This window comes from Aplysia californica, unplaced genomic scaffold, assembly GCF_000002075.1.
Source record: "Aplysia californica isolate F4 #8 unplaced genomic scaffold, AplCal3.0 scaffold01133, whole genome shotgun sequence".
NCBI classification, from domain to species: Eukaryota; Metazoa; Mollusca; class Gastropoda; order Aplysiida; family Aplysiidae; genus Aplysia; species Aplysia californica.
The window spans coordinates 90,786-116,284 of record NW_004798403.1 but is presented as its reverse complement, the minus strand read 5'-3'; the positions used below and the strand labels follow the sequence as shown (position 1 = coordinate 116,284).

The 25,499-nt window shown below is 38.6% G+C and overlaps 2 protein-coding genes across 4 annotated transcripts in view; one reads left to right on the top strand and one right to left on the bottom strand.

Annotated features, from left to right (window-relative positions):
* LOC101852064 (RNA polymerase II subunit B1 CTD phosphatase Rpap2) lies at window positions 1–16,858 on the bottom strand. 2 transcript variants are annotated; one of them, XM_035973323.1, is made up of 10 exons: window positions 16,685–16,858; window positions 14,332–14,475; window positions 13,742–13,840; window positions 12,243–12,308; window positions 11,271–11,398; window positions 8,554–9,769; window positions 7,332–7,429; window positions 5,318–5,398; window positions 3,535–3,603; window positions 1–1,578 (listed from the first exon to the last, which is right to left on the bottom strand). In XM_035973323.1, the coding sequence occupies exons 2-10, from the start codon at window positions 14,464–14,466 to the stop codon at window positions 1,425–1,427; spliced, it is 2,046 nt and encodes a 681-aa protein (XP_035829216.1). In that variant the 5' UTR covers window positions 14,467–14,475; window positions 16,685–16,858; the 3' UTR covers window positions 1–1,424. The 2 variants fall into 2 exon arrangements, with proteins under 2 accessions (XP_035829216.1, XP_005111887.1); XM_005111830.3 differs by lacking the exon at window positions 16,685–16,858 and adding an exon at window positions 15,908–16,433.
* LOC101852446 (transmembrane protein 68) overlaps window positions 16,694–25,499 on the top strand; it is a 14,464-nt gene continuing 5,658 nt past the window's right edge. The window contains exons 1-5 of one of the 2 annotated variants that reach the window (XM_005111832.3): window positions 16,694–16,764; window positions 19,348–19,825; window positions 20,094–20,261; window positions 20,715–20,813; window positions 22,108–22,202. In XM_005111832.3, the coding sequence (XP_005111889.1) occupies window positions 19,564–19,825; window positions 20,094–20,261; window positions 20,715–20,813; window positions 22,108–22,202 (624 nt within the window). In that variant the 5' untranslated portion in view covers window positions 16,694–16,764; window positions 19,348–19,563. Of the gene's footprint in view, window positions 16,765–16,917; window positions 17,166–19,347; window positions 19,826–20,093; window positions 20,262–20,714; window positions 20,814–22,107; window positions 22,203–25,499 lie in introns of those variants that run through there. The other variant, XM_005111833.3, reaches the window with a different exon arrangement.

Sequence of the window (25,499 nt, the reverse complement as noted above, 5' to 3'; positions counted from 1 at the left end):
TTTATCTCATTAAGAACATGTTTATTTTTCATTCCAAGCAAACGTACATAGTAAAACACATATCCAAAAAATAAAAAGTTCAGGATTGGCAACTCAGAGAAATGACGGTACGAAATTGAAAGCCAAACAGGAAAGCATCTGCTACAAGCCTGCCCCATGCTTGAGGCACTTAGAAGTTAATATTGGCCCAACCCTAGGCAGACAGACCCAAAACTCAACGGAACCCTGGAGAACCTGTGGAGAACAGCAGCCTTCTCACAAGAGACTGGGATGTCCGTAAAGAGATGAACGAGAAGAAGAAGATGAGTGATCTATGATTTCTCTGAGAGTCTCATCCAGCACCACTTGTTTCTTTGTTTTTTTGTTAGAGTAAAAAGAAGCACATTGACACAATCATGGTCATTTCATGTTGGGAAAAAGTAGGACAGACAGACAGACGGACAGAAACAACAGAGGGAAAGTAAAGAAGTAAAATCTTCCGATGGCGCTCTCCAACCTCCCACTCCAGCATCACACTGAACCGAACTACATACAAATGTAAACTATGCCAGGTGTTAGAGATATATTTAAACATAGATTCCAAAAGAGTGATAAGCAGTTTTGGCAGACATTTCTTTATTCTTTCAGACGCCAATGTGGTCATTGATGGACTCTATTTTGATCATGAGAACCGATAGCAGTACAGTACAAAGACACTGATCATAGCGCAGTGGGTCGACTATGTTGATCAACATTAACACTGAGAAGAAGTAAGGGAGGAAAAAAAGACTGAGACTCTCTTTGGGAGTGATTTTTTAGTAAGGCCCAATCAAGGCACGGAGCACACTGGTAAAATTCCTACATCTTGGATGTCTTGAGTCAAGACTGAGTGTAGTAAATAAACCAATGATGAGCTTTCCGTCCACTGATAGGCTTGTGTACGACTGCTTGCTCAGAGACCCATTCACATATCTAGGTGTTGCATGCAGAAGACTTGAGTTCAATTCCTATGAGGGGAGGTATTTTTATACAGAATCTCTTTTCTGTCTTCTGAGATGTTTGACAGGGTCAAAGCAGCCAGCTTCCTCAATGAACCAAATTATGCCCAAAAGAGTGTAAAACATCCACAGAGACATATAGCAAAAGCATGGTTAAGCAGAGTGACTGACCACAGCTGAATGTCCATGTGCGAGACAAGCTGACCGCCACTCAAATCAGGTGCTGAATGGTGACGACAGGTGACTTTTTCATGACTTTTACTTTTCTGATCCAGGAGCCATCTAAGTTCTAGCCCTTCTGCCTGATATGGCAAACAAGGGAGAGTGTGCTGTTCCACGCTGTTTCCTGTGTTATCTACCATTATTGCACACTGTACATCATCGTGAACAAAGCATCTCTACAAGGATCAGTAGAATCATTAAGAAAAAAAACCAAGACTCCTCTCGTCACAGGTCCTCGTGACGACACGAGACTAAATCTTTCACTTGGTTGTCTAAGTCCTTCTCACAATGGCCGATGCCTTCAAGCAGAGTTTTGAAAAATCGTATGGCTGACTCCTGAGCGAATGCTGCAGAAATGGTCGGATGCTTCAAAGCAAGCCTGTCGAAACAACAAAGATAGGATCCCCTTTAAATACAAATGAAGTATATACATTGAGAGACAAGATAAGATAAGATACACCTTGTTGTCCAGATCCTGGCACATTGGTTTGGTGTTTCACCATATATACATATACACACACACAGGCACATACACACACCCACACACAAACACGCACACACACACAACCATGCACACACACGTATACACAGGTGCACACCCATACACACACACACAAAAAAAAAAAAACCTCTCTTCTCTCTCACATCCTCTTTTCCACATACATCTTTGCACATAACCATAACAATATAATAGTAGTATGCTTGCACTCACAAACAGGCTCACAGTCACGTGCATAATATAAATGAATGGTAATATAAACAATAATAAAGTTAAGCTTGATACATACTCAGTATTCTGATTGTAACTCAATGGTATTCTCATGCATGCTCTAAGGTCATATGAATACTTTAAAAAAAATGATTAAGATGGAAGAAGTTTGATGGATGACGGTAAGAATTACCTTCTGCATCTTTCTTTGCTACAGATCAGAAGCCTAGGTCTTTTACTTCTGACTGGTATTTTTATTTGAGGGAACAAGAGACGTTTATTGTCCAAAAATATGAAATTAATTTTTCTAGTGCAAGCTATAATGTATAGTTCATCGAAGTAAGGGAATGTAGATGTTGAAATTTTGCATGCTTTCCGTATTAATCGATTCACATTTTTCTTTATCTTGTTGTCTTGTGTTCCTGGCCCACGCTGTTATACAGAAATTGATTATACTTTCTAATGAATGAGAGAATATGGACATCAATGATTTATCAACTTTAAAATACATGAGCTTACTTAGAAAAAATAGTCTTTTGTTCACTTTTTTATGCAGAAGAGAAGTGTTGACATACCAGTCGAGTTTGTTGTCTATTGTAACACCCAAATACTAAAGATATGACACTTGCTCGACGTTTTCATTTTTATTTTCAAGTGGCTGCAAAAAGGAATAGACAATTGTGAGGCAGCGTGGTGGAATCAAGCGCTCGTCAAAATAATGAAATTGAAGAAAACTGCATTTTTCTTTCCCTTTGGCAATTTTTATCGAGTTTTTTAGTTTTTTGGCTCAGTACTTTTTATGTCCACTTAAAAATAATTTGCTGTGTGACTTTTACTTAAAACGTTGATTAAAGACACAAATAGGTAAATTTACAGTTTCCAAGGACTCTCAAGCTTTGAAAGTCACCAAACTTTGGCAGCCATTTTCTTGCTAATTTTACCTTTAAAACCGGGTGACCCCTACTTGCTTCAATTGTGAATATTTCGTCTTGTATTCAAGATAAATTGATATTTTTTTACTTGAAAGGAAGAAAAATAAACAAGCTTTAAGATGGTACCAATAACTCCATGTGCCCCAAAATTGACGAGCGCCTGATTCCACCATGCTGCCTCACATTCATATCTACAAACACGCAGACTCACCAAATACACTGACTGAAAAAAGCTAATTTTTAAAACTAAAATCAAAAGAAATTTCTAATGAAATAAAGTTATCTCATAAGAGCGTATGAATCAATAACTAACCTGAGATGAAACAGAATAGTAAAATAACAACCAGATGTGATTCAAGATTTCACAGCGCCTGATTTCACAGCGCTGCCTCACATACATCAATGGCGGGATGAAAGAATCTGACCAGCTTTTCAAATGTTCTAAGCCCCAAAAAACAATTTTTTTGAGGTGACCAAAAATGTTTTATTATTTTAGCAGTGGTCCGCACTTTAATTATCTTATCTTGCCCTTTTCAAGCTTCAAAATTTGAATTTTGACAAAATATTTTTTGAGCATATGCAATGAATACCACAGATTAATCAACTGCAATTAAAAAACTAAAATATAAATCTTGGTACATCTGAACAGCTGGTCAATGATATGCAAGTCATTATACACTATTCCCTGACTTACATCTTCAGGATGAATACAGCAACAAGTGTCCATTCCCAAGGCTTGTAAACAATGGTGTCTTTCTCAAAGCTGGATACAAGAGAGAGAGAGAAAATAGGCCAGCATCGAAAATTTGTCAGATTCGCTTTGACACTATAATAAAGTTTGATCTAATATTGTAACAAACTTCTTTCAACCTTTTGATGACATTTGGCCCCTTTAAAAAAGGGACTAATGTAAACAAAATAAGTACTGCCCTGGGGTAATAATTTGCCTTCTATATAATCGATGTAACATTAATATGTGCACGACATTGGGGAAATCGGCACTCGCCAATTTTTGGTCATAAAGAGGTACAGTTGAACCTGCCATGACGTCCACCTGCATAATACAATCACCTGTACAGATGGCCACTTTCCATTTCCCGCCTTGCACTTTTTTTTCGATATAATTTAACGGTGTAAAATGGTCACTTGTCCAATGCGGCCGAGGCCACCTCATTTTATCAACCTACAGCCAAATTACATGTCTGGGACTGCCACCAGTATGTCTCTTATAGCCTAACGCTTTGTCATAAATTTTGAATAGGCCCTGATGCTGTGAACGAGCTGTCATAATCCATTAACCTGTCGTTTTTGTTGGTTCCTTCAATGAATGTTTACACAAGTCGACCAATGGGTAACAATAAAGTATCAAATGCTGTTGAAGGAAGCGTGTGATCCGTCATAACTTATAAGTAGGTACCAGAAACTAAATTTTCAAAGTAGCTGTATGCCAAATTTATCTCTTCCATTTGAAAGGCCCATATCCACTGAGCATTTTGGTACCATTCTTAAACCTCTCTGTCAAATTTTAAGAAAATGGTAGCTGCTTAAAATTTGATCAAATTTGTTAAAGTCCGTCACTGGCTGCAACCCCATGTTTGACAGATAATAAAAGAGTACCAAGTGCACTAAACATTTCCATATTAACAGAGTACAATCACTATAACAAATATATGGAGCCTAATTTTTTTCAAGACTGTGAGATCATTACAAATCAGTATTTTATTGCCGCAAACACGATGATCTGTCGTTATTTCAACAAGCACACCGAGCGTTGACCCGGCTGGCGCCGCACCGGCCCCCGCGGCGAGCGAGTCGGCTCTATACTGTAGTGTACCCCGCATGGGGGGGGACATGCTTTCCGAGTCTCGCAGAAGGATTGGTGTAAAATAATTCCAAGCTGATTACTTTATTCTAATAGAAAATACACTGATCTTTTAATTGACACCTTTTTTGAGCCGGTGTTTTGCATATTTCGTGTAAAAAATGATCTTTGAAAATTTTGACAGTATTTTTAAAGGCTTTCTATTTAAACGCCAAAGGTAAAAAAATACCACGGAGAAGCCCGTTTAAAGTTCTACAGTTCTCAGCCAATGAAAAGACGGTATTTAATCATCCCTCGTTCCGCAAGCATTTTTAAAAAACCGGCCGACCATGCATTCCGACCGCGAGGGGCTTTGCTTTCCTCAGCGATTCTCCAGCTCCTAATAATCGGACATATAAACAACTTACACCATTGTAACGAGGAAAAGCTGAACTTTTACAAGGCGTACGGCATTTGGTGTTTTATAGCGAAAGAGCAAAAAAACAGCGATTGGAATTACCCCGATACCACGCGGTCGGAAGGCCGCGAGTGCCAGCGAGGCCGTGTTTACGTTACCTACTATAAACCTCCACCCACAACTCATATACAATAAACAGCCTCAACTTCTACTACTACTACAATCACGACGAGACATTCACTGAACTTTTCAACGTACCGAAATGTGTAGATAAGTTCTCGGAGACGTCCTGAAACATCCTGCACCGTCAGCCTCAAGGCTCCCAGCAGTTCAACCAAACTTATAAAGCGTGGGGAAAATACAAGGTAAGAATTATGATGTTTGTTTGAGTAATAACATGTTTCTGTGTGAGTTTTACTGAAAAACGTTCATTAAAGGCATACAAAAAATGTAAATATTCAGTCACCACAGACTTTCAAGCGATGGAAATAACCTAACTTTAGTGTGACAGGGATATGCACAATAACGGTCATTTGTTGCAAGGTACAGCAAAAGTGGCAAAAACAACAGACAACTTTAATAAAAATGATCTATCACTGGCATCATCCTACCACCCTTGATAAGGTTCAGAGCCACATTACAATATAAAAACCCTGTTTTATTCAGCCTCTGAAAATAATTCTCTTTCAAAATCATGTGCAAAGGCATATATATATATCAGGCAAACCAATAAATATCAATAGCCTCAGAGGTTGCTACTAATTTTTTAACTTAATACGTCATGCTAAAGGACACACCCCAGTGATCACTCAATGAATTGTCATTTCGAGCTAAAGTTGAAAATCTTATGAAAGCAAAGTTCAGTCCCCACTATATTATCATCATCTGACCTTTGATGATGGACAGGGAACTTTTGATCAAATCTCTGAAAGAATGAGGTTGTGAATAGAGGGAGAGTAATGCAAGTGGGGACGGATTTAGAATGTTTGAGCGTTTCAATCACTGCAGCGAGCATGAAATCTTACAGACCCAAGAGTACATCTGATTCTGATGTGTGTCACCTTTACCATTCTGCTCACTGACTCCACACCTCAGTGTTTTTTTAGTTGTTTTTTTAGTTTTATTAAAATTTTTACAGCACTTGCAACATAAATAGGTCATATAAAAGCCAAAGAATAGAGGTGTTACAACCGTGCAGTAAAATGTTGCCGACTGTACAAACCTCACCTGAGCACTTAGCCTGCCAAACACCCACCAGCTTAGTGAGTGGCATTGAAAGTTTAGTGGTCCACTTAATGAAGCTCAGGCACACACGTCCTGTAAACACTAGCTCAAGAGCCCTGGGTTCAATTTCAAAGCGACGCGTCAATCATCCTAATCTCTCCTCCTTCTCAGCTACAAAAATATATATATGTGAGGCAGCGTGGTGAAATCAGGCACTCGTCAAAATAATCACAGTGAAGAAACCGGCATTTTTCCGCTGGTTTGTGAATTTTTATCAAATTTTTGGTTTTTTTGGCTCAACACCTTTCATTCCCATTAAAGAACTCATTTCTGTTTGGATTGTTCATAAAAACGTTGATTAAAGGCACAAAAAACGTAAATTTTTAGTTTCCACGAACTCTCAAGCTACGGAAAAAACTCATCTTTGGCGGCCTTTTTCTCACTCATTTTACCTCTGAAAACAGGTGACCCCCACCTCCTTCATTCGCTATTATCTCCACTTCTATTCAAGATAAACGGATATTGTTTTCATCCAAAGCAAGACAAATGAACAAGCTTTAGGGTGATATCAATAACTCTACATGCCCAAAATTTGACGAGAGCCTGATTTCACCACGTCCTAACACATATAGCAATGTTACCAGTGATGGTGAGGGGTAAGAAAAGTTTGAATTAAAGAGAAGCACATCTTCACAGTGATGGTATTTGAGCCATCTGAAAAATTCAAGACAAAACAACTGAAAGAATAGAGGAATAGTGAAGGAATGAACCTGATAGCCATGCTCTCGAACCACTTGCTGGTATGTGAATGTTTGAAATTATAAATACATTTACATCCTATATCTATCAAGTTATGTATGACATTTCTATCTCTATAACAATTAAAAATTATATCTTGCCAAATCATCTCCCCATCACATTAGGCATGGTTTGATCTCAGTATACCTCGTCCTACATCCTCAGACGAGTTTACATCATGCATTTTGTTAATGTTTAATTTTGTTACATTGACAAAATTATTAAGAGTAGAAAACAACATCCAACTTACGATTTGTCGAGTCGATCTAGCACAATACGGACCCGTATCTGGTGCTGATCATAGGCATCAACCGTTGGGATAAACACATCGTTTGGTTCCATATTCTCCTGAAAACATAACACATATTGGTGTGATTTGCAAAGAACTCAAAGTGCTTTGTTTTTTGTCCCAGTGTCAAAAGTTTTTCAAACAGAAGTGGGATACGTTTGTAAAAATTATTGTGGGTGATTGCACAGTGCCTCGGATAGGTTCCATTTCTCTTCTTCCTGTTATTTTAATCCATCTGTTTTGCTTTGTTTGTTTGAGTAAAGAGAAGCATATCAACGCAAAAATGGTCATTTAGGGCCGGGGAACGGTAAGGCAGGCAGATAAACATAAACAAAAGAGGAAGAGAAAAGAAGTAGAACCTACTGCCTCAAGCCTGTCTGTCAGTGCTAACCCTGAGGTGAGCAAGATTACCCCAGCAGAGTAATGAAAATATTGTTTAAAAAAATATCAACCCAATATGCGTGAGAATCTAACTCTTTTTCTTTGAACACAAGGTGAAATCCTTTTTCCGAAGATATCAGTATCCAAAATGAACATAAATCTTACACAAAGCAAAGCATCACAAACCAAAGCATCATGGAAATTTGAAAAGAGATCTACTGGTCTAAGAATCTCTAGGCATTATAAGACTTAATGTTTACATGTACAGCAGACATCTATTTTTATTTAAATTGAAACATTATTTGGCAATGTGACCCAAATTCTCCCCCTTGGATCAGTAAAGGGTAACTAATAGAACAAATATTGAAAAGATTCTTCTCCAGCTCCTATTTTGAAAAAAAAGTAAAATATTTTATCTTATGGGTATTTAAAAGCCAACAAAAAGCAATTATGTGTACATGTCAAAGGCACATAACACAACCCTAAACTACATCTTAAATTGCTGAACTGACAAAACAGAGGAAATATATATCCCTCAAAATAATGCAAGTATTTTGGGAAAAAAAAATTAGTCATACTGAGGAACTTGCTTAAAAATAAGCCTCACCAAAAAGAACATTAATTCGTAGGCTAAAGCTCAAAGCCATGAGTAGACATGGGACATAACTCATGTTTAGACAAAGAGCATAACTCTTATATTTAGGCATAGGACTTAACTCATGTTTTTCCATTTGGCTCTAAGCCCTTCATGAAAGTTTCTCAATTCATGAGTGCAAGATAAGGAGTTATCCGGTCAACTTACTTTGGCACCTGCTCTGTCTTTTGCTCTCTTCCCAGTCAGAAACTCCGAGACCTTCAGCTGGAAAGCATCAGCCTCCTCCTTCAGGGCCTTGTAGTCTGGCAACTTTTTTGGCACGTCATTCTGTCCTTGAGTCTGGGCCTTGTCACCGTCCACCGTCTCCTTCACAAAGGCGTTCATCTCCTTCTCCCTCGCCCCGAGTCGGTGACACAAGTCGGCGTAGCCTGCCTGAACACGGGGATCTGAGAACCCAGGCAGCTCTGCCGTGGCATTGGGAGATTTATTGTCTGTGGTCTTGAGGTATTCTACAGTGGCACCAGATATCCACCTCTTTAGGGAGTTCTTAATACAAGTGAGCGGTGAAAGAGGAGAAGGAGACTTGCTTTTCTTTGTTTTTTTCGTTACCTTCTGCTTCATATCTGGTGCAACCTTGGTTGCAGGTGTAGTTGTCTGATCATTTTCCTTGTGAGATTTACGTTGATCAGGTGATTTACATTGCTCAGGCGCTTTGCTGACAACAACAGTCTGCATTTCCACCATGCCTGACAATACAGATTTTTTGCGTGCCATCAACTCCAATAAACGTTGCATTTTGTCATCTGTAGAGACCCGATTTGCAGAAGGGCTTACTGAACTTTGGACTGCGTGAGAGGGGATGCCAGCCTGTGATTTCTTTGATGAATCATATGCTGGAGGAGCTGTCTTTTTGCTGCCATCATGCCCTGAACTTGCATCATTAAGCTGCGGTGGAGCCGAAGTCTTTTCCACTGAATTAGAACTACACGTTTTAGGCACACCAAGGACTACACTTTCTTCTTTGCCACCTTCTGTTGAAGTCAATGCATTATTTTGGTTTAAATTATCACTCTTCTCAACTACATCACAAATGGTCAACTGCTCTAGGTTTTGAGAGAGCTGGGTGGTCGATGTATTGTCTTTGGTAGCGACACTTTCACTGTTACTGACAGTATCAGAAGTACGGTTGTTCTGTTCATCAGCCTTCTCAACATGTTCACTACGCTCAGAGGAACTGTCACAGCTCTTTGTACATGCCTCCTGAGGTTTAGTACCTGGTTTCTTCCCTGAAGTTGGAGCCACTCGACTACGTTCAGATTTTGCCAGGGAACTTTCTTTTTCAGGCAAGTTGTTGAGACTGGAAACTTCATCTTCTAGAATTTTCCGAGGATTTGTGCCGACAACTTCATCTCCAACAAAGCCCCTTAGTGAACACAAAACAAAATATCCAGTGATTTTAAAGATGCCGTACAAAACAAATGACAAGAGTAAATAAAATTTCAATCATTTCTCCAACAAGCTTTCATTTCTAGTCTATGAAAGGATCCAATCAAAGAAATCCACAGACCGAGCTGCGCATAATTTGCGTTGCAGAATGAATGTGGAGGTGGCAAATCTCTTCAGAGTAAATTCCATTTCACTGTGTCAGGGACAATTCTAACCAATACTATTAGTATGTATTATAATACGCAAGGTGTTCAGACTACAAATTGTGAAATTTAGTAGTTTGGATGTACAGAACAGTTAGTACCTGCTTTTTGTCAAGTAAATACGTATTTTTAAAAAACCTGCTTGCCAGGTCCAATAACATATTTCCCCTAAGGCGACCTGGTGAAGGATTCAATTCAGCTGCAAACTATTTTTTTAAAATCTGGTAAAACATTTTTAGAAAAGTTAATATAGTGAGTATTTTGCAGGAAGTCTCTGGTTAACCGTCAGGAATCTTCTGTGAGACACAAAAGTCTAGGCTGGTCTCCAGTTGGATAAGCAATATGGCAAAAAAACACACTGGAAAGAAGTGCAACCGCTCTAACTTTTTGTTTTCTGTACTGCTGCTGTTGATGAATAAGTGTATTTGTTGTATAATTTTTGCTTTAAGACAGGAAGGAAATGTGCAATGTACATGAAATCCGCTATATATCAATAATAACAATTAATTAATAGAGTAATTGAAATGAGTATTTGTGCTCAGATATACATGTGTGTCACGTACCGGTACATTATCTCCACTGTTTTTCCTCCTTCCTTACTGTAGCCTCTAGGCCAAGGGCTCCATCTTTGAAATGCCTTTTTCTTATCAAGCAGGGATTTTACCAGTGTCTATGCTATGTAATGCTTAGGCTCTTTATCATTACACCCAGAAGACATAAGCTTGATTTCCTCATGGGGAAGGAATTATACCTAGTATCTCTGTCTCTCACAAGGGATTTTGTAATTGTATCGCCTCAGCTTTAGTTGGCTCTGACAGTCATAGTCAAAGCAACTGCCTCCAAAATTATCTGAACAGTGTTCTTAAGGGAAAAAAAACTACTCCTGGCTCCTTCTTACAGCTGTCTTTCAGCAACACCCTTGACCTTAGGGTATGTCGGATCCAACTCCTAGCCTTCTCGGAAAAGGGCGAAAAAAACTTGGAGCTGCAGTGTGCAAGTTGTGCACATTGAAGATCCCTCAGTGATTCTAAAATCGATAAGAGTAAGCTTTGGACGCCATCCGGGCAAAACAAAAAATTAGTTCCTAGCAACACTAAAATTCGTAATGTGAAAACAATTTGTGTCATGTGCGCACATATGACCTTTTGCAGTTGCGAGCAGCATAAAACTCTAACTAAAACAAACAAAATTTTTTTACAAAACAAACAAAAATTTACAACAAAGTTAGGCCAGTAACTCAAACAAAAACAAATTTAAAAAATATGACGGACTCACTTGTTGTCAGACAGAGGCAGGATCTTTAAGTGGACAGGCGGCTCCTTGGCCCGAGCCCACACAGGAGACTCGGATATCTGGTTCTGGAAGTGTTTGGATGCTCGCAAACATTGGTTGCTGCAAAAATTCTGATTGAGATGACACAAAAACATTTAAAGTCAAAATATGGAACTAATCATAATGGAACTGCTCTAGCTCTTTCTTTTTTTAATGTAGGTGTTTTTATGCTTTCATCCACACAATTTAGATTATTTAGGAGGTGGGCTTCTCAGGGTCTTCCTGGGCTGAGAGGGATACAACATCCCAATAGAAAGACTTAAATACTTGATAGAAATATACTCTTCACTCATGAATCAAACTCGGGTCTCCTTTGTGCAACAGTAAAATGCCGAATTGTTACACTACAGAAACAGGTAATGTCTGTATATTGTCTTTTATTAATTCTGAATAGAAATAATGATTGCAGTTATAACCGCACATTCAGTGCACGTTACCCAAGCAGACTGCTGAACATTCAAAAACATTCTCAGCTTCCAAGAAGCATACAGTGCAAGCAGCTGATTTAACACTCAAACACTAATAAACTGGAAAGATCTTTTGCTGTCGACTAAAAGGTATCCATTCCCACGGATGCAATATAGGGCCCATGATGGAGTTCGAACCCACAACCTTTCGGTTTGCCAGCTTAATTGCCTAACCTCTGACAGCAGTGAGAGGTCTTTCAAATTTAATAACCATCCCTGATAGGACCAAGGCAAAGAGTTACAAACTCTCCAATTCACCTATGTCCAAGAATGTCCAACTGGAAATCATAAGGAAAAATAGGAAACAAGTAAGCAGTCTAATGATGTAAATCTCACATTGAACATAGTGAATAAACAATGCAGATATTCTTTTACAATTGAAAAATAGGGATAAAATATACTGAATCTGCTTTGCAAAACAATCATGACAACATATCAAACAGCATACCTTCCTCTCAGAAATATCATAAACTTTGTTCGACTTTGTGGAGATATGGAACTTTTTCTTTGGAATCTGCAAATAAACATCGTTCAATAAATAAATAACTATCAGTAAAGCATAAAAGGAAGAAACTTCATCTTTTGACATCACAGCATACATGGGAAGTTGGGGACATTTTATAGACTTTTTTGTTTTGGGTTCCACACAATTAATGTTAATTTAATAAATAGCACATTCCAGCTTGGATTTTACTGAACAACATTGATTCCAGACACAAACAATTGTAAATTTACAGTTTTCAAGGACACTTCAGCTTTGGTAGTCACCAAATGCTGGCTGCCATTTTTCCGCTAATTTTACCCCTGACACCAGGAAACCACCACCTCCTTCTACTGAAACGTCTAAACTTCTATTCAAGATAGGTGGATTTTTTTAAACATCAAAACCAACATCACCATGCCATATGCCCAAAAAATTGACAAGCCCCTGATTCACCACGTCGCAACACATGTATGGTGTATGTTTGTACTTATCAAAAGTCTAAATGTCTCATATGTGCAACAAACAATTTATCATTTATAGTAAGTAAATAAATAGCTTTTGTCAAGTGCAAATTCCTGCTCAACAGCAAACTCTGTGTGCTTTACAATCTATTACTCCAGCAGACCACATAGCATTCTGAAACAATCTCAAATTCCTGGGAAGCATATGTAAGAAGTCAGTTTACACAAACATACAGAGAAGTCAGTTACGCAAACACACAGACATGACCTTTCACTGTCTATGGCCGGGTAACCATTTACACCTGGGTGAAGTAAAGAAACTTTGTGTCGAGTGCCTTTTCCAAGGACATAACATGGAGCCTGAGCCTTAAAGTCCTGAGCCGGCAACTTTACGAAAACGAGTCTAGCAACCTCGACACTACAATGATAACCAACAACTCCTTTTGTTTTATCAATGTGCAAGCAGTACTACATCTAGGAGGTAATCCTAAGCAGTGTTGATTTAAGAAAATGTATTATGTATTGAGCTTGAACTTTTCATGCTATAACGGAAAAAAAGAGCTTACCCTTCGCTCAAAGCAGTTTGAGTCATTCAAAGACGTATTTTTAATATTGTTATGACAGTGTATTACTTTGCAAATGATACCAAATTTAAGCCTAGTAACAACAACTTCAGCTCATGGGATGATGAGATCGGAAGTCAGACTGAGAGCATAAATTTAGACCCAAAAATCTTTGCTTGAGAGAGGCAAAAAAATATTTCATGTAACAAAACGTCCCCCCTCCCCCCTCCCCCACACAATATTATATCAATCTAAGGTTTTGACTTTCTGCTCGTTTCATCTTTGAGTCAAGTGCGAGAACAGAAGAAGAAGCCGACAGCGCAGACGAACAAGACTCAGTCTTGAAAGACCCCCTCAAAAGTCAGGGCTTAAGAGTTGTACAGCTAAAAAGAACTCGGGGTGAGGCAGTTTAGGACACTGACGCTCCCGTCATACGTACATTTTCCAGAGGCTTATCACACAGTGGGTAGCCACACAGAAGACTGATAGCTCTCTCCTCCACAATATCACTGTAGTGCTCTCGGCTTATAAGCTGGCCCTGATGATAGGAACAAAATAAATCCAGAAGATGAAACAAGAAGTATCATTTTCACACAGGTAAATTATTCAGTATCATCTACAGCTACATGACTATAATCTTACACTTCCAGGCTTACATATATGTGTTTTCAATTATGAACAATGAAAATAAACAGCATGAAAAAGGAGAGGGGCATATTAATTTGTCTATGTCAAATAAATTTTTCTCTTACAACTTTTAACATAAAAATATGGCCTGAAAAATGTGTGACGAGAATTTAAGGGCTATTTATTTTTGGGTTGATGAAAATGAAATTCATAAGTTTTCTAATCCTAAGTGAAAAAGATAAAAGCGAAACTTATTTTTAGAAAATAAAGGTAAGAATAGCAGGGAAACTAAATTCTGAAATTGGAATTTTTAGTTTAAGAAAAGTTAAGGATCAAATGCTGTTTAGCAGATTCCACAGAGAAAACCCATGGGGCACATCAAACTTATTTTACAAAACTTACACATTCAATGAGATAGGACTCTTCCACAGCCCCATCTATGAGTTTGTTTACAATGCGAAAAGCTCTTTCCTCACATTGCACTCTATGTCGAACTGCTGCTTCGTAACTCTTCAGTTTTTCATTTCTGTCATCCATTCTTTAGAGCTGAATCAAAACACACAAAAAATGGAGAGAGCTTGTAGAGACTGAACGACTCAAAGATTCTGAAACAATTACCTTTGCAAATTTCCATTAAAATATAAGTGATGCATCCCATTGATAAATATAAAATCATTTAAAATGTTCTCTTCTTTTTGGATTTGTTACTCTTTTGTGATACAGGACCTCTAATCTTCTGCACTTATGACCTACTTTGTGTTACAAGTGCCGTTAACTCTTTACCATGGGCAACCCGCTCCAAGCGGCTCAATGTCGGAAGTGCTATGGCGGTGAGCCACTGGCAGTGGCACCAGCGCATTCCTGTCTGATGACTTCGACATCAAATTACTTTTCAACAGACAATTCTCTTTTACAGGGAGTTTATTCATTAGATCACGAAGAACTTATATAGCTAGGTTCACTTGTTTACAAAGACAAAGTAATTAATTTAGAGAGAAACAAAATTAAATGATGGGTATTCTCCAGCCTGTAAATTTTATTACATGGGACAGTATCCTAAACTAAAAGAAAGACAAAAATTAAAGCAAGAGGCTTTTATACATAGCCTATAATAGAGACATGACTAAACTGGCAATAAACTGAGATTGAATGCCAGAATGGCACTTGATCGAATCAGATCTCAATTCTTTAAGTGTAATACGGCATATGGAATTAATAAATGTTTACTCGTCCTGAACAAGTAAAAACTAAATGTATCGCTTTCAGGCTGACGAGTAGCAGAGCTGTGCCCATTTGATTTTACTTTTTTTAACTGTTATGATTTTTGCACTATTCACAGCTATTTTGGAAGTGTGGCAGAGCCATTTGAATGATATGTGTGATTTTTAAAAACCCAGAAAATATATTACGTGTGTCACGATGCAGTGGAATCAGGTGCTCATCAATTTTGGAAGTGTGGCAGAGCCATTCGAATGATATATATGTGTGATTTTCAAAAACCCAGAAAATATTTCGTGTGTCATGACGCAGTGGAATCAGGTGCTCGTCAATTTTTGGACAAATGGAGTTATTGGTACCATTTTAACGGCAAATTCGCCTTGCCTTCGAAGAAAAAATATCCATTTTATCTTGAATAGAAGTCGAGATTCTTGAGAGTGAAGGGTTGCCTGGTTTCAGAAGTAAAATTTGCGAGAAAATGGCTGCCAAAGTATGGTGACTTCCACAGCTTAAGAGTCCTTAGAAACGTTTTTCTATAAAAATTAACGTATAAAAGTGTTTTTGAATGGACGTACAAAGTGTAGAGCCAAAAACAAAAATTCGGACAAAATTTCCATAGCGAAAAACGCCAATTTCTCACAAGTGCCTGATTTCACCACAATACATCACACACATATATATATAATATATATAATATATATATATATATATATATATATATATAGTCGATTAGATCTTCAGAGTAGAACGAGTTTCTTACCCTCAAAGTTGTCTTCGACCTAAACGTAGATTCTAGATATAGATCTAGACCTAGATTTAGATCTAGATCTATCTTGAGTCAGCAAAAGGCGTAGTTCAACAAGGCCAGCAGTGACACACTTTTTTACTACTTTTTTGGCAAGATTATTTATTTAGTTTCAGTCAATTTAGAATATAGACCATACAGATTCAATACAGACAGACAAGTAGGCCACTATCACATAGAAACTCTCTTCACACAGAGCATCTACTCTGGGACAAAAATCATCATCTGGCTGGACTAAGTTTCTGAGCCTTCATGTTTTCTTTTGTTATGGGAAAGAAACGAAAGTACGAGTACGAGTGTAAGAATGGCTGATGATGCAGCCCGGCCAGTAAATAAGAGTGGTTCCCCCTTTTCGCCTCCCTCTCTTCATTTCGATCTTTACTTTAGCCGAAGTACATAGGCCTAGTATTAAATACTCTCTGGGCCTACTTTAGAACAGTTACTTTGAAAATTACGATAAGACATTTTACCGAGGTAAGTAATTTTCTGCCAATTTGACTTACTTATAAAACGATCTACAATAAGCCAAAGCAAATATGAACAATTGTAGTTGAGTTATTTTGATTTTTTCCGTTTTTACATGTCTGTATCTTTCAATTCCACGGTCACAAGGATTTAGAATATAGGATGATTATATTAGTTTGGTTATTTTTGCAGACTGACTTCAGTAGTTTCGTTATAATATTGGCTTCGTATATTATTACTATCTAGATTAGATCTACTTTTGAATACCTGGTAATAGCTTCCATCAAAGTGTTCGCAGAGAAACTGAGAAACCAAAATATCAACAAAATCATTGTCAAGTGACCAAGGTAAGATTCCTCCCCGCTCCTTTACGTAGTAAAGTGTCGCTTATGCTTTGCCTCAGTAAATACTGTCGGCGTCTGAGAGTGGACATTTTCTTTATATTAATACTTCTAGATCTAGATTCTAGATCTAGATTCTAGATCTAGATCTAGAATCTAGATCTAGATCAGTCCTCTAGTCACCATAGATCTGTTTACATTCTATTGCGTCCCTTGTCTTTTTGTTTACCCCTCTGGATTGGAGTTAGATCTAGTCATCCGGAACATTCGAAGCCACAGAGCTCTGTAACAATAGCCAGACCTAATTTTACCTGTAGTACAGTGGTGTATGCCGGCTGGGTGTAATCATAAATCAGCTTATGAATTTGATTTGTATTTGTATTAGTCTGCTACTTTGTTTTGTGAAGGTGAGTTTTGGAGGACAGGGTTGGCTAAGTTCTTGAATAAAAAGAGTGTCAGAGTGAGCTTTATTTACCAAAAATACGATGCCTTGGATCTAGTTAAGTTAGATAGATAGAGTATCATAGAGAGGCATTAAATTGTTAACCCTAATCAAAGTGTAGATCTATACAGACCTGGTGACCAGGAACAAAGTCACGAAGTGTACAGACCTGGTTGGGGAAACCTTTTGTGATTTCTGAAAGTTTCAGCGCCCAGTCAGACCCGCCGGTATATTGTGTTTGTGTGTTCGTGTGTGTGTGTATGTGTGTGTATGTGTGTGTGTGTGTGTGTGTGTGTGTGTGTGTGAGTGAGAGAGAGAGAGAAAGAGAGATGGGGGTAGAGAACAGGGGGAAGTGCTAACAATTAATATTAAATATCACATGACCCAGTTGACAGGAGGGAACGAGAGAAGAGTGGGAAAGTAGGTGGGGGGGGGGAAAAAGAAAGACAGAGACAAACAAAGAGAGAGGGAAGGGGAGCGATACTCAAAGGAGAGAGATAGATAGAGAGAGAGAGAGAGAGAGAGAGAGAGAGAGGCAGAAAAAGAGGGGAGAGAGATGGAGAGAGACAGAGAAATAGAGAGGGTGACTGCTCGATTGAAATTATGACATTGTTCTTTTCTTCAAATTGTCTTTATTGATCTCCAACTCCAAAATGAAGAAAAAACGATCATTCATCGCAAAGACATCCACAATCTTCATTTAGATCTAGGCCTCGAACCTATATTATAAAATTATTTTTAATGTCTGTCCGTCTAGATCTAGACCTAGACTATAGATCTAGAAGAACCTAGGCCCACCCTGAGCCAAGAGGGCGCTGAAACTTTCCGAAATCACAAAAGATTTCCCCTGTCGGGTCTACTTCGTTACTTTGTTCCCGGTTACCGGGTCTGTGTATACACTCCCATTATTAATTGCAAAAGTGGCTATTCTTCGACGTTGCGCCAGTCAATAGATTGACACAAATTTCCATTTCCCCAGTCGACGTATTATGGCCTTTTACACAAACATTCATCAGGGTCGGCGTTTCTTCAGAATGCGATTCACCATTATAATAGATCAAGAGGTGAACACGCAGCCTCCACTCAATGAAAAGCTCCAGTGACAGAAGGAGGAATTTCTGTGTCAGAGGTGACCGCACCAGAAGCGCCAACAACCTTCAGTTACAACCAGAAAGTACAAGAAGGCACATCTGGCTCAGAACTCAGTTTCAACAATAATGGCCATAACATGCCGACAGGGGAGATGAAAGCTGTGGAGAAGCAACATGACATGTGCAACTTTACGTGAAGCTGGAGAATTCTATTGATCGACGTGACCAGAGAATAGCCACTTGCTTTTAATAATTAGCCTAAATTTATTTTCATCCATTAAAATATTGAATTGAATTTGAATGTTAAATGAAAATCCTTATATTTGTAATTTGTTCAGTAGACCTGGGAGCATATTTTCACTTTGACATATCTAGAGAATTTGGGTTTGATTCGACTCTAACATTTTTCCTGGTACAGTAACCATTCAACATTGCCTTGCTTTGTGTTGGTTCAATTCTCTTCTATCGTGTATTGTCTTTTTGCACTCACAATTCTATTAGGCAAATAGGGAAATCTCTCTTGAGTTTTAAAAAAATCGCATTAGTCTCACATCTTTGCAGGTAAATAAATTTTATTATTATTGTATATCATATATTGCATGTCTCAGCTACTGCTCTACTACAAACTGTTTTCAAAATGTTATTAAATTTATTCATGCAGATGGATAAAATTCTCAAATACAGAAACTATATTGATTTATAGAGCAAACTATCACTTGAACTTGGGTTGAGACGAAAGAGCTTTGACTGTTTGCTATTTGTAGATAGTGTCTAATGGGTTTCGTCGCTTTGTATGGATCTTCTTATATATTATATCATTGTGTTAGTATTTTATTATCATTAAACATTATTGTGGTTGTTGTTGTTGGATGTTCTTTCTCTTGAGTCGTCTACTTTTCCTCCTCTGTATTACTGTTGCTGTAATCTTTTTTATTGGTGAAACGTGGCTGTTATTTTGCTGACTAGTCATTGCAACTGAAAGTATTCATTAGCGTTTCTGGTATTCTATCCATGTATCTTTAAACTGATTCTCTTTTTTTTTCCTTTTCATTTCAGAACTAAACCAAGCTTTGATGCGATGTTTCTCTCAGTATATAATCGTTGATAGAAAAAGCAGAAATCAGACTTCAATTTTTTAAAATCTTCACAATGATATGAATTCTGTACGCCCCTATTTAAGGAAATAACCTGTCATCGTTGAGTTCAAAGATCTGTGGTATTAGCCATGTTTTAATTTATTATATGTGGTGAATCAGTGAGTACCAAATTGGGATGGAATTCCTCCATGTAGCAATTGAATATGTTCAGGGCTTGGATATTGACTATATCAGGTGGGTGCTGTGGTTGGTCTACCCAATTCTCATCACATTTCTGCTGCCTCTGTGCATCCTTGTGCTGATCTATGTAACTGCTCTGATGCTCTTCATTTACAAACAAAGAATGAAACTCAAGGCTGCTTACGACCGGGATTTTTGGTATGGTGCAAGAAAGACGGTTGGAGCATTGTGGATTGCTCAGGCAAGGATTTGGCATGGTACGTTTTTAAAAAAAAACTGTTTTAATTCAAGTGTTACATAGAAAGTTATGTTTTGGTTTGTACCAGCTTTTATGAGAGTATGAAAGTGTTAACAGGGTGTCACCCTGGAAGTTCACTTATACTACATAGCCCATTTCCCAGGAGAGCATGTTTTGTTTTGTAGACTTGTTTATATTTAAGGAGACTTTTGCCCAATTTGTATTTGTTTTGTTTTCAGTAATTCTGAAATTTTTCATGATGTATTTTTCTCTTTCCATTTCTTCAGGTTATGAAGTGGAAGGTTTAGAAAATATTCCAGCATCAGGCCCGGCCCTTATCATCTACTACCATGGAACGCTTCCCGTTGACTTCTACTATGTCATGGCTACCCTGGAAATGGAGAGGGGCCAGCAGATACACATTGTTGGAGATCGCTTTCTCTTCCATGTTCCAGGTCTTGGTCTTTTTTGCTTTACTTGCTCTCAAGTTGTCATTTAGAATGTTGCTGCAAAAGTTGTATATGGCAAGACTGCAAAAGTTGCACATGTCCTAATTGAAGAAATATGCCCTCATGGATAGAAACAGTGTATACATACCCAGGGGATGTTTCAATTTTGTTATTGTGATTTAATCTGATGTTATGTTATAACAGTGGCTTCTGGAGCCAAACTGTGTTTTAAGAAGCAGCTTAGAAAAAAAACCTTGTTCGTATAATGTCACCTTTTTCCCCTCCTCCCACTTGTACAACCACCCAGGTCACTATGATGGTCTGGTCAACTTTTCTTTTTATTCATTTATATTTTAAATTATGTCGTGTTTTGACCCATCTTATCCCCGAGCCATTAAGTTCGCAATAAACTATTTGTTTCCCTCTTTGGCTCTTTATTATAATCGTTCCTCTTGCCAGGATGGTCTACCCTTCTGGAAGTCTTCAAAGTGACGCCTGGAGCGGTCAGCAACTGTGTGGAAGTTCTTAGGTCTGGTCACTTATTGTCTATAGCTCCCGGTGAGTGTTTCTCTTGGCATATTGGGGGAATATTTTTACCAACTTCGGTGCCTGTAACTTCTGTTCACTAAGCTATGCACTGTATGAATTGTATTGGGAGGTTAGCTTTGAGCCCTCTGAAATATAAGCACTTTTTCTTTTAAACTATGATGAGCATCACTTTATTGAGAGGGCCTTGTTGCCATAATCTCCTCAGCCCACAACACCTCCTCCTGGCCTCTAGACGGCCTGCTATCTCCTTACTAGATCTATGTCTGTATACTTTTTTATGGATAAGTAGCCAAAAGTTATCATACTCACTTGAAATATAGGGGCCAAAAAATTGAGTATGTGGTGAAGATGCTTGTGTTGTAATGAAAACAACCCGTTAGAAACAAAGATTAGAATTAATTACTTTTAGCACAACACCATCTTCTAAAATACTAATAACTATTGAAATATCATACGTAGTGGATGAATCTTACGGAATTTCTCATCTTTTTTTGTCATTGGAATTATTGAAAGTGTTATTTTTTTAAGATAGAAAGGAGAGGAGGGGAGGGAAGAGGGGGGTTCACATGAGAGGGATGTATTGGATTTCTGCAGGGTACATTCACTAAAGATCAATTAGTTACAGTGCATGTTTACTTAATTGTGAGCTGGCTTACTAGAGTTACTTACATGTTTGTAACATAAGTCTGTGCCTGTTAGATGTCAGCTTGCTTTTAATTTTCAGGATCCCGTTTCACTGGTAAATGTTTCTTCCATTTGCCATTGCTGAAGCTACAAAGCGGGAAGTGAAGGGTGACTGATGTGATAGAGTAAAAGAGTCTGGCAGTTTTAAATGATTAGAATAAAATGATCCAATAGCAGAACAGTTGTGGCGTTGGTGGTATAGTGGTGCAGCTACTGGATTGTAATATATGAGGTTCGGGGTCAGGGGCTCGAGGCTCTAGCCCAGCATTGAGTCCTTGGGAAAGGCACTTCACATGGTGTGAATGGGCACCTGGCCGTAGACAGCGAAAGATCTTGTTAGAACGTTAGTGTTTTAGCAACTGTAAAATGGTTGCTTGCACTGAATGCTTCCCAAGAGGTTGAGATTGTTTTTGAATATTTTCAGGCCTGCTTGGAAAATGATAATGGTAAAGCGCAAAGAGCTTGCTGTTGAGCTGGAATTTGCACTAAACAAATGCTATTCTATTATTAATAATAATTGTAATTATTACAGTTTCTCCGTGACAGCTGGTGCTGTGACAGTGTTTGATTCCTGTTTTAGGAGCAATGGTTGAGTTACGTGAAATTGTCCTGTCAACAGGTGGTGTCAGGGAAGCCCTGTTTGGAGATGAAAACTACACCGTTATGTGGAGCAGTCGCTGTGGATTCGCTAAAGTAGCTCATCAAGCCAATGTGGTAGGTGACTTGTCATTTGATATCAGTGGATTTTGTTATAGGTTGTTTGAAGGTGTTATGTTTTAACAATAATACCTTGTCCTGAACACTCTGTTGTGTTGATGGAGGTGTAGAAATTTAAATTATAATGGTAGGTAATTATCCTTGAAATCGTGACTTCTTTAATGACCACGCTGTGTTAAAAAATGCGCTGAACCTGTGCCATATCGTACCAGACTTGAAAAGCATGGCTTTTACAGGGCACAATTTTTGTATTCTGTGACTTGTCTCAGCTGAACAGATAGTCCTTAAGTCGAATTTGTTTAGCTTGATTTGGCCACTCAAATGTATATGTGCTATGTCTGATCATTGAGAAGAATTTGTGGTATTAAAAGCCTTACCAGGCTGTTTGAAAAATTGGGGATAATCCTGGATAAAACAACAAGGCAAACTAAGAGCCAAAAAAATTTGCAGAGCTACAGTTGAAATTGTCTGAGAAGGCCGCCCATCACGGCTGTTCTCGAGTGGAGCACTTAGTTACCTGAAGAGCTGACCCGGTCAACCATGCCGCTCCCGGGTGGTCATGGAGGTCACTTTGACCTTTCCTCTTCGAGTGAAATGTTTTGACTTGACAATTTTTATACAGTTTAATTGCTTCATCATGGCTTTTCCCATAAACAAATCAACGTGAAATTACTATCAAATGATAGAGGCGTTCTTGGACTGTACAGCAAATAACTTTTTATCGATTTTCTTAACAGGGAACCCGTTAAAACATGGGCGCAATTGATGGCATCTGAGAGGAAAATTTTTACGTGGGTCTGCATTTTAAAATTATGATATTTTAAAATCTTTACACCAGATCTTTAAAATAATCAGTGGTATACAACGGTGACATGATGAACTTTCAGAAACACTTACTTTTGGTTTGATTCATTCAGAAATGGGGAACTTGTAGAAGATTCACTGCTATCAAATTCATGAAACTAGAGTTTCGTCGCTGTATTCTCACAGCTAGAGCTGCTTTCACATTCATAAACACATCACGAATACTCATAACAATCCTTGTCAATCCTTGTCCTTAGTTTTGTGGTCATTACAGTCCAGCCATGTCCATCTCTGCTCTCCCCCCCCCCTCCTCTCCCAGGATAATGACTATAATTTCAAAAGTGTCTTCGTGTTCACAGGCTAGATCTAGTTGTCTTCCTCTTTTTCCCCTCCAAGCTGCTGCCTAAGTGTAGACACAGTTTGCAGTCTATGGGCCTCAATAATAGTTTTCAACTGTTTCCCTTTTCCTTTAAGTCCCACTCTCCTCTTCTCCAGTTTTGCGATGCTGGAGTGCACAAGTTCGCCACCCTGCTCACCCTTTAAACCCAAGCCAAATCCATATCTTTTAATAAACGGCAGACAGTGGTGCCGTAATGTGTTGTTTGGGTGTGACTGTGTTTGGAAATAGTCATCTATACAGTTTTTAATATGCAGAAATTGTTGTTCCTATAATAATGTCAAATTCCGTTTCTTGTATTTTGTGTGTGTGTAAGAGATGAGGTGGTGTACTTCAGCATACTTGTTGTTTAATAAACCACATTTCTGTCTGCTTGGGCTGCATCTATGATGTTTTGGTTAGGTGTAAGAGTTGCTCTGTGTGTGTGTGTTTGTGTGTGTGTGTGTGTGTTTGTATGTGTGTGTGTGTGTGAGTGTGTGTGTACTATTGTTTTTTGTGATGCTTGTGTACCCTGGGTGTTTCTCAAGTATTGGTGACAGCGGTTCCCTATCAGAGATCGACTATGGTAAGGTGTTCAGCTGTGTTAAGTTTTTTCAATACTTTTTTTGTGCAGCAGATAGGGTTGCTTCTCGAACTTGATTCCTTAAGCGGTATATACACTGTACACATATTTTGTTGCACAATTCTTAGGGATGTGTGTCTGCACCATCCAAGTCCACGTTTATGCGATAGAATGCGAGTAAGTCATTTTCAAAACACAAAAATATCTGCTCTGGTTTGCCTTCTTAACCTTTTTACTTCTGGCCCCGCATGTTCTAAACAGTTTTTTTTTAAACACTCAAGATGTAGTTCCCGCGTGTGTTCCATTCTAATAGCAGACTCTCCCAACACTTGTCCACAAAGAATCCGGGAAAGTGAAAGCGGGACCTCGGGTGAATACTGCGCGGGGCAGCACGGCGGCCAGGAAAATATCACAGGGTGAAGTAACAAAACTCGCCGTCCTGCTAAAGTTTTCTGGTGAATCTAAATAATTTTTTCACAAATAACCTCCTTACGGACTCTTGATACGGCAGATAAAAAAATGATAACAATCTGCATTTCACGAAAGGAAAAACATCCTGATCTTTGTAGTAATCCGAGAAATACGTGCACCACAAGGTTGGGTTAAGTACAGACTTAGTGTGCGTACACGACCAGATCTAGAAATGAACTAAAAGATGCGGGTTATTGAGGAGACTCTGGGCTTTCTTTTGATACGTCACACACCCATAGTGATAGATAAGAGAGGACATTTTCAAGGGTCTAAATCAAGAGAAAATTAGAGACTTTCTTCCGGAAATCGGCTAACAGCACTATCACACAGGAGGCGATGCGTGGGCCGACAGTCAGGTGGGATTTATGACCCCGTGAGGTCTGCGGACGGGTTAAACTAAGTGCTCCGCAAGGATAGTAGAACTGAACAGCCGTGCCATTGTTGAGGAGAAAAGTGATCATCTAGGGTGGACGTCTTTCACATTGTCATTATGATTTAAAAATCACAAGGGCAAAAGTGACAAGAAGCTGTTTGAACTGGTAATTGTCTTTGACAGGTAGCCCTTGGAGAAGTTTAAACTGTGGTTTTTACTATTTATGATAGCCAGTCACTTCAGCAATGGGTCGGCCTTAATAATGTGAAATGTTTTCTTTGGCTGTTAGACTGTTTACGGTTAGCTCCTAGGTTTTCAGCCGACACAATGTCTTTCTCACTCATAACAAGCAAATGAGACCTCCAGTGGATCTTACCTTTGCTAGGATTTCAGGATGTTGGGTGTGGGGAAATATTTGTTAAATTTGGAGAGTCAATGTGGGTGTTTTACCTACAAAATAAGGTACAGATGCAGTCGACATTGTCCAAGACAGCCACCCATTGGTCAGGAGAAAACAGGTGTCCAAGACAGCCACCCATTGTTGAGGAAAAAAATGTTGTCTTAGACAGATGGACGTCTGGGACGGAGTCATTATAAAGCAAAAAAGTAAAGTTATTCCGACATTGGGGATTGCCTTGTTAGTGAGTCATTATAATGTACAAAAAATGCTGGGGGGGGGGGGGGGGA